Source organism: Phycodurus eques, chromosome 3 (assembly GCF_024500275.1).
Source record: "Phycodurus eques isolate BA_2022a chromosome 3, UOR_Pequ_1.1, whole genome shotgun sequence".
NCBI lineage: Eukaryota > Metazoa > Chordata > Actinopteri > Syngnathiformes > Syngnathidae > Phycodurus > Phycodurus eques.
In genome coordinates this window covers 19,675,097-19,686,562 of record NC_084527.1, presented here as the reverse complement: position 1 = coordinate 19,686,562, position 11,466 = coordinate 19,675,097, and the positions used below count along the sequence as shown (strand labels likewise).

At 41.3% G+C, this 11,466-nt stretch overlaps 1 protein-coding gene across 3 annotated transcripts; it reads left to right on the top strand.

Moving 5' to 3' along the window:
- The first annotated feature begins 23 nt into the window (after positions 1–23).
- poli (polymerase (DNA directed) iota) lies at positions 24–10,479 on the top strand. Of its 3 annotated transcripts, XM_061672381.1 has the most exons (11): positions 159–179; positions 362–404; positions 2,168–2,228; positions 3,387–3,551; positions 4,267–4,404; positions 4,958–5,200; positions 5,334–5,512; positions 5,569–5,660; positions 6,934–7,067; positions 7,462–7,670; positions 10,026–10,479. In XM_061672381.1, the coding sequence occupies exons 4-11, from the start codon at positions 3,455–3,457 to the stop codon at positions 10,464–10,466; spliced, it is 1,533 nt and encodes a 510-aa protein (XP_061528365.1). In that variant the 5' UTR covers positions 159–179; positions 362–404; positions 2,168–2,228; positions 3,387–3,454; the 3' UTR covers positions 10,467–10,479. The 3 variants fall into 3 exon arrangements, with proteins under 3 accessions (XP_061528362.1, XP_061528364.1, XP_061528365.1); XM_061672378.1 differs by lacking the exon at positions 2,168–2,228 and having other exon boundaries at positions 24–179; positions 285–404; XM_061672380.1 differs by lacking the exon at positions 2,168–2,228 and having other exon boundaries at positions 99–179.
- The last annotated feature ends 987 nt before the right edge of the window (positions 10,480–11,466 follow it).

The following is an 11,466-nucleotide window of genomic DNA, read 5'->3' as shown; positions in this document are numbered from 1 at the left end:
GTTTCTTGCTCTGTGGTATGTTACGCTCCCCTGCTAACAGCTAGCAAAAACATTTGCAAACTTTAGACTAATATAACTCACAATTTTTGCAATGGAAAGCAGCGAGGATGACATAGAAGAGGACGAAACCGAGTGGAAACAACACTTGATGGATTCGCCGCTTACCAGTCGAGTTTCTGGTAATGTAACATCACAACAAACAACTAATTAAAACTACAATAATCGTAATTTCGATACCAAAAAAAAATGCTTCCGTGTACGTGATATTTGTATGACAATTTCAGGATCGAGCCCCAATAAGACGCCGGCACCTGCACACAAAGTCATTTTGCATTTTGACCTGGATTGCTTCTATGCTCAGGTGGAAATGATCCGGAACCCAGCATTGAGAGATGTCCCTCTAGGTAACCTGTCTTTTATTTGTCAAATAACACCAAACAAAACACAATACAATACAAGACATGTTATGCATCCCCCCACCACCCATTTAAAACATTTCCTTGGTGTTTTGGCAACATATCTTTGTCATGCTTTCATCAAAATTAGCAGCTTTTAAGGGGGCGATCCTGTTAATGCAAATAAGCCAAACCCGCCCTCCTTTACTGTGGTGCCGACCCGGAGTACTGTTTTCATTACCATGTCGAGTCGACCTGGGACGGAACTACTTGTTTAGCCCGAAGTGTAAGAAAAAAGGCTAGTGTGAACTGCACCCCTGTTTAAGACGCATGCATTGTATTTGTACAGCAAGCAACAGTTCAACACCAAACAGATGAATTACACTGCTCAATTAGTGTAGTGGATTTGTGTATGGGGCGGCGAATGCAGAAGGCACATCACCAAACAAAAATACCCCCACATTCCATGCCCTCCAGTTGAAAAAAAATCTTTGGCTTTGACATGATAGTGCTTCCCTGTGCAGTGATCTGCTGTTATTTATGGGGAATTGGGACCAGGGGTCTCATGTACAAAGACTTGCGTGGATTTCCTCCTAAAACATGGCGTACGCTCAAATCCAGAAAACATCGTATGCACAAAAATATTCAGATGTATGAAACTCCGCGTACTCGTGAATCCAAGCAGATTTCCTTCGTACATTCCAATCCACGTGGAAATGAGCGCATTTCTGTCCACGCCCACATTTGAATATGCAAATCATATTTAAATGAACCCTGCACCTATGCCGATCTTTGCATTATCAGAAAAAAAGGAACATTAACAAGGTAATGAAGACAAATATTTTTTTCTGAATGAGAAGTTGCTCAATGAAGTGGAGGCATGCAAGAAAATCCTCTTTGGCACACTGTCCGACGGCGTTAACAACATGCAAAAGAGGAGCGGATGAGACAGCGCGTGTGCGGCTGTCAATGCTGTGAAGACAAAATAGCGCACACATGCTGAACTAAAAAAGAGATGGTCAAACATTAAGGTGGATGTGAAGCAGAGGACAGCTGCCCACTGCTAAAGTGTGGCCAAAAAAAGGCGGAAGAACCGGCGCGGAGGGCCTCACCCGTCCGAGGAGAGAGTCGCTGTGATCGTGGATGACGCTGCTCTCTCAGGGGTGATGGGAGGACGTGGCTGACTATGATCACCCCACAAGTTTAATATCATGTATTTTTTAGAACTCATAACAAATGTGTTCATACAGTAACCTACACTCAACCCTGTGAGATAAAGGTTCATGCGTAAATGTTGTATGTGTGGTATTTGTAATAAATCTTTTGAATTCAAATAGAAGTACGTCAGCATATCAAAGAAGATATCAAAAACTTTGACTTTTTTGATTACTCAATTTATTATTTTTATAGAGGACACGTGCACTGACAAAATTTATTTAATTTTATTAGGAGAAGAGGGGTAAATTATGTCAATTTAAACACATTTTAATCATGTACAACCGATGTACATGTTCTAATGAAGTAAATTCAAATTATTTTTTCCCTCCAGTGCATGTGCTGGAGTCACGAAGCAATTGTGAGGGCAATAGGCGACATAAATGATCGCCTCGATCAATTAATAGGTGTCCTCGCAAATATCAGTGGTTCATTAAATACACTGGTTAACAAATTAATTCTCAGTCCTTGCCTCAATTAATTGCTTGTTGAAATCAAATGTTGCCGGGCATGAATTTTGCATCAGTGCTAATTATTCATGTGTCTCTGGTGTGCAGATTTATGAGAACAGTTTCCCAGCATCAACTCTGTCGCCAAAGCACCAAAAGCTGCAGAAACGTGCGTACGGCAGCCATGCAGTTGGCGTGAGGCACCGCACATTTACACTGTCATGTCACTCTTGATACATCTGAACTTTGCCGTGAAAAACAACGGACGCCACGTTTTTGTGCGTACGCACCTTTTGTACAGGAGGCCCCTCGTCCTGCCACATACAGCGAGTGATAAACCGCGAATAATTGAGGAACCCCGCTAAAATGTTTATAATTGGGTGTTTGATTACGGGCCTTTTGTGTCCTTGATGTAAAATTTAAAGAAAAAATACATTTAAATAGATGTTTTCAATAACCAGCAGTGGGCGTGCCTAATTATGACTGTTGTCTAAAATTTCATGTTAATATTAGTATATTTTGACATTTTTTGAGTGGTTTTATGGTGGCATTTTACAGTTTTCACCCTGTCCCTAGCACAGGGTTTGGATATATGAAGCTCTATCTTTCTAGTAGAAAATGCTAAAATGGTGTAACTTTTACAATAAATTCCTTTAAAATATAATAGAATTAATGATTTCTCATCATATATACAAAACATTTAAAATTCTGTCTTTTATTTTTACTAAGATATGTCTGTCCCTTAAAGTTGCTTTCATTACCGCCACATTGACCATTTTCAGATCAATCAAGTTTATTCAAAATTGTATTTTTTAATTCCCTGTGTCATTTTGTTTTGTCACTCAAGCACATGCTAGGGCAAATTGAAGTCAGACATTTTGATAACTGGAAGAGGAAGTTTTTTTTCCTCATTTGTACCCTTAAGTCACATAATATTTTTATTGCATGTCATTACCAAACGACTTGTAGTGTTAACATGTTTAAATATTTTCCTGTAAAATGGTTGTACAATACTGCTTTCTTATTTAGACTGGCCTTTGTGCCATCTTGTGGCATTTTAGGGTGTTTCAGAAAAAGTATAAAAACAGTGAATAGGGGAGTTTTTCAGTGAATAACAGAGAATGTGTGGGGATGGGAATATAATTAGGCAACATTTAGAATGGGTTGCTCAGACACATTTTGCCAACTTGGCAGCTCACTAAAGATTTACTTGGTTGTGTAATTTCACTTTTCACTTGCACTCCAGAGACCAAACAATTTGTATACAAGCTAGTAAAAAGTCACTTTTAAACAAGAGGTCCCCTTAAAATGGTTCTGATCCCATCAGGTATCCAGCAGAAGTACATCATAGTTACATGCAACTATGTGGCGAGGCAGCAGGGTGTCACCAAGCTGATGTCCGTCACCAACGCCAGGGAGAAATGTCCTCAACTGGTGCTGGTGAAAGGAGAAGACCTGACGCACTACAGAGAAATGTCCTATCAAGTGACAGGTATGCCGCACATCTAGTCGGATACCGAAGCTCAAGATTCAATGCAAATTTTTGATTTTGCAACAGCTGCTTCATTAGTTTGTGTTTATAATTATTCTTCAGACAAATTAATAAACTTTTTGACGGGCCTAAAATTTCTGAAAACGCACTGATTTTAGCATGTGCGTGTTTCTTGGTAAACATTTTATATTATGGGTCCCAAAAATTTTGCCCCCGACATCAGTTTTCAAAGGTCAACACGAAACTCCAGTCGGAAGCAACAACCCAGGCTAAACTGAGCTTTTCCCAAACTTTCAAAGCTCGTCTTTCAATGGAGAGGTTTCACTTCAACATACTTCCTTGACACCAATTCCTATTTAGACAGGGCTTTGGTGCTCTCTTGTGGTATTTTAGAATGGTTCAGAAAGTGCTGAAAACTACAAAATTTAGTTTTTCAGTGAATAGCTAGGGATAGGTTCAACAACAACAAAAATGCAATAGGTGAATTGGTGAATAGTGTACCGCAAAAGTGGGGGATTGCTGTACCATATTTAGTGTTCATTGAGTGACAATTCAAATAGGATGAGCGAAAATACTGAGTTAGTGTATGCTTTGTTGCAACGAGCTGGGATCATGAATGGCTTTATAACAAACATTACACAAAGCCCTGTGCATGTACTGTAAGTGCTTGTTAATGTTTCCTCGCTTTGCTTTTCCTTTTTCTCCTTCCTACAAGATCTTCTGCTGTCCTTCTGTCCATTGGTCGAGAGGCTTGGCTTCGATGAGAACTTCGTGGACATCACAGAGATGATAGCGAACCGGCTGCCATGCACGCCAGACTTCTCATTTGAAGGCCACGTCTATAGCACTTCAAGTAAGGCTTGACACAAACTGTGAAACTAGTTACACTTACTCACTATTCACGTATTTACCTAGATAATTGTTTTTTGTGTGTATCTTGTCTCCAGCCATTTGCTCACTTAATACTGTTTGTTGTGCTCTTTCTACAACGCCCTAAGATTCTAAAAGATGTAGCCAAAGGTCTGTCTAAATAGGAATTTGTGTCAACGAAGTATGTTGAAGTGATACATTGCTACGAAGAGACAAGCTTTGTATGTTGGGGAGGAGCTAAGTTTAGCCTGGGTTGTTAATGGCAGTTACAGAGAGGTTTTGCCGCATTTGCATGTGCACGCACACTTAAAGTGCATTTTTTTCCAAATCAAATCCTCTGTAAACAATTTATTTTTAAGGCTAATGTTGCAAGATGAGTTTGAAACAATATTATAGTGTTTTGAGATCATAGTTGGTGGTAATTTACAATTTGAACAATTCCTATAGGCAATTATAAGCCTTTTATGGGGACAGGGCTTGGACTGGGTGTTTACTGTACCTCTTTTTCAAAAATGTGATGCTTTTTTTATGTACAGGAGAAGTCGCAGAGGCTAAAGCCAATAATCATCCAGAGTTGGCGTTAGGGTCGCACATCGCCGCCGAGCTGAGGGAAGCCATCCACGCTAAACTGGGCCTCACCGGTTGCGCTGGTGTCGCCACCAGCAAGCTGCTGGCCAAGTTGGTGTCAGGCACCTTCAAGCCCAACCAGCAAACCACACTGCTGCCGGAGAACGTTGATGACATCATGGGCAGCCTGAGCGGCCTCCGTAAGATACCAGGTATTAGCCTTGATGACAAAGATGCGAAATTGGCTGCATTAGACATACTACAACGTAATATTTTAAAAGTGTTTAACTGTCATGTTAGTGTAAAAATCAGCTAACGGCATTCGTCAACGTTGTGTATCTTCAGGGGTTGGACACCAAACGGCCAAAAGGCTCCAAGTACTGGGATTGATCACCGTCAGGGACCTTCAACTCTTCCCGTTGACCGAGCTGGCGAGAGACTTAGGCTCTCCGTGCGCGACACGTCTGAAGAATCTATCCCTCGGCATGGACGACTCTCCCGTCACCCCCACCGGAGCCCCTCAGGTAACAGTGGAACGTGTAATTGATGCGCACTGTCGATGTTAATGACCTGATTTTAGTCTCTCAGTGATGAAGACTCTTTCAAAAAAATGACATGCATGAAAGAAGTAATGGACAAGATTCAGCAGCTCCTGAGCAGCCTGGTGGAGAGGTCAGTCATTTCCTCAGACTGTTCTCATAGAATTGTTTCCACTAAGCAGTAAAACGAGGTTTGTTTAGAAGATAGTTTGTATTGTGAAGGGAACCGGAAAACTTAGCTGTACCACCTTCCTTTGTTGTACTGAATAGTGTACCACTATTACAGGAAGCAGTGACAGTGGACACAAAAAGTCTCCACACTCTTATTCTGATGCTAGATTTTTGTGATATAAACAAAAAAAATTAGACCAAGATAAATCATTTAAAAACTTTTTTCACCAATAATGTGACCTGCAACCTGTGGCAGCTCTCTGCAGACCATGGCTTGGGCTGTAAGATGTGACAACAAAAATGTCAGGAAAAGCCTACTTGAACAGTTAAACTTTATTTGGGATTTATCAGAGGCACTTAAAATGGTGGCAAGTGTGTGCTGATTCCAGTTTAAGTAAGTTTCAATGTGATTGGTTATTCTGAACACGGCCTCATCCCTAGTTATAAGACTTGTGCAACCATATTATCTCATTTGTTTATATTTACTTCCTTTCAAGGAAATATTGTATTTTTTTCAGTCGAGTTATAAAGGATATAGGTCACATTAATGGTGGAAAAAAGCTTTGAAATGATTGATCGTAGTCTAATTTTTCTATACCACAAAAACCTGGCATTTTAACAGGGGTGTGTAGACATTTTATATCCAATATAAATTGTGTTGCATGTTAAAAACTGTTCATGGGAATTAGCAGGAATAAAAGTGAATTCATTAGAATAAACTGGACATTTGCAAAATTTAATAAAATCTGGCACAGTACAGCAGGAGTATTGATGCCACACAACTGATATGTTCATTAAAAGATTAAAACTACTATTAATAAACCAAGTCACTGATGGTGTAGCGTGGGCAGGCAGCGTGGGTTCAGTTCCCACTCAGTGACGGTGTGAATGTGAGTGCGAATGGTTGTCCGTGTCTATATGTGCCCTGCGACTGACTGGCGACCAGTTCAGGGTGTAGTCCGCCTTTCGCCCGAAGTCAGCTGGGATAGGCTCCAGCGTCCCGCGACCCTAAACAGGATAAGCGGTGTTGAAAATGGATTAATAAACCAGTCAAAATGAACACATTTCCCTCTACGATGCCTTGATTGCCTTTAATATTTCACTGTACCCTGCACAGATTCAAGGCCCCCTATGCCAGATATAGAAAAGCAGCCCCAGAACATAAACAAGCCTCCTTCAATGTTTGTGTTAAAACGTGACACACATGAACCCTTCTATCTTAACATGAAACCCAGGATGCGCAAAGACGGCAGGCAGCCGCAAACCTTCCGCCTCTCTGTTCGTAAATACTCAGCGAGCAACAAGTGGTACAGTCGGGAGAGCCGGCAGTGTCCTATCCCCAACCACGTCAAACAGAAGATCACCTCAGGTAAGACGAATGCAGTCTCAAGTTGGACAAAAATTTTGTGTAATACAAAAAAATAAAACAAATCAATATTTCACTTATTCTACGGCACCAGTGGCTTTTCTCAATCAATCAGCTTTCCTAAATGTTTGACCATTACAGTAGAGGGAGGAGGGGTGAATAGTTGCTCATTTGCATGAGGTGGGTGTGCCCTGTCAAAACAGGTTGAAATAAAAGGTGTGCTTTCTCATAGCAAGAACCTGATTGATTCTAAAGGGCATGTCGTACCCAACTTGTCTGAAAGCATGAATCCTAATGATAACATTCAGTCATACAGGAAATGTGAATCTATGCTGAGACAACTTGCCTTGGCTGAGGCCTTTGCTCTGCTATTCATTTCCTGCGATATCCATTTTAGCCAGCAGCGACGACACCCCGGCCGTGCTGCTCTCGTTGGCCATGAACCTCTTCTCGAAAATGGTGGACACGGCGGCGCCATTCCACCTGACCCTCATTAACGTGTGCTTCAGCAACCTGCCGACCCAAACAGCCGCTGCCAGCACCAGGGGCTCCATCACGTCCTTCTTCGCACCCAGTACCTCCCCCCAAACATCAACTCAAAGCCAGGTAGCACACACAAGTGTCTCAGTTTTACTGTGGTATGATATTACCATTCTGATCATTTTACCTTTACAATTTCTGGTGGTGTGACAAGTACATGTATGTGATTTCTCAAAGTGTACAGAGTTACCTTACTACTACTACTTATTCTTCTTCCTTTTGTTCTTCTTCTTCTTATTATTATTATTATCATCATTATTATTAGTTATATATTGCGGCACGACTGGTTAGCATATCTGTCCCGCACACAGTTCTGAGGACCCAGGTTCAAATCTGGCCTCTCCTGTGTGGAGTTTGCATGTTCTCCCCGTGTCTGCATGGGTTTTCTCTGAGTACTCCTTTTTTCCTCCCACATTCCCAAAAACATGCATGGTCGATTAATTGAGGACTTTAAATTGTCCTTAGGTGTGAGATTGTGCGTGCGAATCGTTGTTTGTCTATATGTGCGCTGCGGTTGGCTGGTGACCAGTTCAGGGTGTACCCTGTTGCTCGCCCGAAGTCAGCTGAGATAGGCTCCAACACACCCGTGACCCCAGTGAGGATAAGCGGTTCGGAAAATGGATGGGTGGATTCAGTGGTGCTAGTGTAATATTTACCAATGTTTTTTATTGAGATACCTTTTGGGTGCAATAATAATAATAACATGTTAATCGATCAACAAACATGCCATTTTTGGGGTTTCCGGAAAAGTGATCTGAACTGGTTATGGAGGTACAGTACAAGGTTTCTGCCCGACGGCAGCGGTATATTTATTATTTTGAATTAAAAGTGTGTGTATTTATATATTTTTATGTAATAAAATGCTTTGTAAATAAAAATAGTAAACTGTAAAATGAAAAAAAATATATATACATATATAGTACATATATGCTTTGTAACAAAAAAATAGCACAAACAAAAGAAATAATAATACTAAAATTTAGGAGTGTAACGATTAATTTGGCAGAAATTCGATTCGTATCACAATTCACAGTTCATGATTCGATTTAAAGACGAGCCTGTGTGGAGGTTGCATATTCTTCCCGTGCCTGCAAGGGCTTTCTCCGGGCACTCTGGTTTCCTCCCACATCCCAAAAACATGCATGAATTGGAGACTCTAAATTGCCCATAGGTGTGAATGTGAGTGCTAATGGTTGTTTGTTTGTATGTGCCCTGCGATTGGCTGGCAACCAGTTCAGGGTGTACCCCGCCTCCTGCCCGATGACAGCTGGGATAGGCTCCAACACGCCCGCGACCCTAGAAAGGAGAAGCGGCTTAGAAAGTGGATGGATGGATGGATTGGTTATTCTAGAACAATCCGTTCCGAAACAATTCAGTGTTTGGAAATTGATTCAGTTACTTTTTAGCCAAAAATTCAACCAGTGTGACTGTGAAATAGATACCTGGATACTGGACAGTGCAGGTGAAATTTCCCAAATTCCTTTTGTTTCTAAAGTAATCAGGTAAAATTAATTACGCATATAATAAAAAAACAACCATTATGGCAAATAATAATGGCAAATTCATTCACACTTTATTCGAATAATGTGCACCTAACATCTCTTCGGTTTGGATTAACAGTAGGTTTACCTGCTACTTCTGATGTTGTTTTTCAACATAGAAATAATAAAAATCTTACTGTAATTAAACACAAACCACGTATTGCTCAAATGGTCTAATTATATTACCACCCACTCACTAGTCACGATGTGATTATCGTCTATCATGAGTGAGACACTCTACAGTATGCCTGCTTGATGAGCTCTTTCACTACTTTGGTCTTTGTCTCCTAGTAAAGTGTTGGTGTTAGCATTTTGCTGAAGTAACAGTATGTCCGTCATGGACGTTTATGCTGTGGCTCATTAAGCGCACCTGCCTTTTAGCGCTCAATCATTCCATCATCATCATGAACAAAACCTGGTTGAAATGACTCACAAGTTGGTGTTTGCCCTCGCTTGCTTCTTGGTTCCGGGTGATTGTGGGTTTTCACATTACTTATATTCTACAACTTGTCGACGGCGGCGGTCAGCAAACAGTGTTGCATGCCTGTCATGTTTTTTCCTCACAGAAAAAGCAGTTATTAGGTTTAGGCAATTACTTTTTCCACATCGGGCCAGGTAGCTTTGAATACCGGTAGTTTTTTTTCCTCAATAAAATCACATTTAAAAACTGCAATTTTATGTTTACTTGGGTTATCTTTGGCTGATATTTACATTTGTTTGATTATCTTAAACAATAAAGTGGGGAAACTGCAAAAAAAATTAATTTAAGAATGGGGCGCAATACTTTTTCACAGCTTTACATTTTAGCCTGATGTTGATGATAATGAAGAAAAACACAAGAATAATGCATTTCCATCTTTCAATTTGACTTCCTTTTTAGATTGACTCCTCTATGAGTGCAAGTGGGGCAGATGATCGTCTTGGCTCACCCAGCATAATGACTCCACTCACCCCGGAGAACACCGCAGAGAGCACACCAGGCCGTGATGCGGCATCACGCCAGGCCAGACACACACGGAGCGCTTCTGTTTCAGCAGAGGCGTCTCAGCCGGTGACGACATCTCACAGTAGCACATGCTCTTACGGCGGTGACTCCAAAATCTCCGCGACACATCGATTACCGCCCAATGTGGACCCTCAGGTGTTTTCCGAGTTGCCGGCCAACCTTCAGAGGGAACTTATGAGAGAGTGGGAGCAGCGGATGCCAGTTTTGAAGATCCCTGCCGCTTCCAGGAAGCCTGGGAGAGAAGCCAAAGATAAGAAAGGCAGCGGAACGGGAAGCCAGGCCAACAGTTTGTTGAATTATTTTAAACCCGCTTAGAGAAAACTCCAAATATAGTCCAATGAATAGGGACTAGGACCTGCAACGAATAGGGAGAATCTGTGTTGACCCCCCTGGAAAGTTTTGTCTAAAGAAGCCAAAAAATGGTCTAAGCACTAACTCACTTCAACATAGTTCCTCAGCACCACGATGCCACAAGATTGGGGCAAAGCAATAGTTTTGTGTAACTGAAGCTTCTCAACTCACTTCAAGATAGTTCCTTGGCAACAAAATGCCACAAGATGGTTGCAAAGTCGCCACTTTTGTCTAAACAAAGATCTTCAACTCACTTTAACATAGTTTCTTGGCAGCACAATGCCACAAAATCAAATCACATGCATTTATATAGCACTTTTCATTCATTAAAATACAGCGTTTTACAGAAATTAAAACTGACAAAAAAAGGACAAGTATACAACACAAGATGTATACCCGAGCCTCCCACTCTCACATTTAAATGCAAAGCACAACCACATGAACATGCATACTTAATAGTGTATAGACATGGCATGGCACTGAGGATCCGGGTGAGGAAAAACAAACCTGTGTGAGCCATCCACACTGAAAGGTGCCACCGCCCGCAGCCACAGAGGATGCCGCTGCAATGACCACCATCACTTGGGAAGACCAGGATAGACTCCCCCCATTGTGCAGAGCGAACCTGTCCCCCGGGCCACGGGGAAACTGCAGAATGATATCCCCGTGGGCAGACCAAGCACACGTCCCAGCATGGAGGCTGCATGAGAAGACACTGGATTTAAACTTAAAGGTTAAGAAGACTAAAAGACAGTAGTACAGAATAAAAAAACTGAAGGACAGTAAGAAATACAATAAGATAGGATAAAAATGGTAAAATGAATAGATAATGGAATAAATCAGTAATAAACAAAATAATTAATAAATCAGTTAACAACCAAACCAAGAAGGTGAGTCTTGAGCCTCCTCTTAAAAACATCAACAGACTCAATGGCAAATTCCAGCAAAGCACTCCTCTTGTCTA

Coding starts and splice junctions, on each gene's coding strand:
- poli (XM_061672378.1), top strand. CDS start 92: ATGGAAAGCAGCGAGGATGACATAGAAGAGGACGAAACCGAGTGGAAA. Junction 405..3,386: donor ATTGAGAGATGTCCCTCTAG/GTAACCTGTCTT, acceptor TGATCCCATCAG/GTATCCAGCAGAAGTACATC. Junction 5,661..6,933: donor CTGAGCAGCCTGGTGGAGAG/GTCAGTCATTTC, acceptor CATGAAACCCAG/GATGCGCAAAGACGGCAGGC.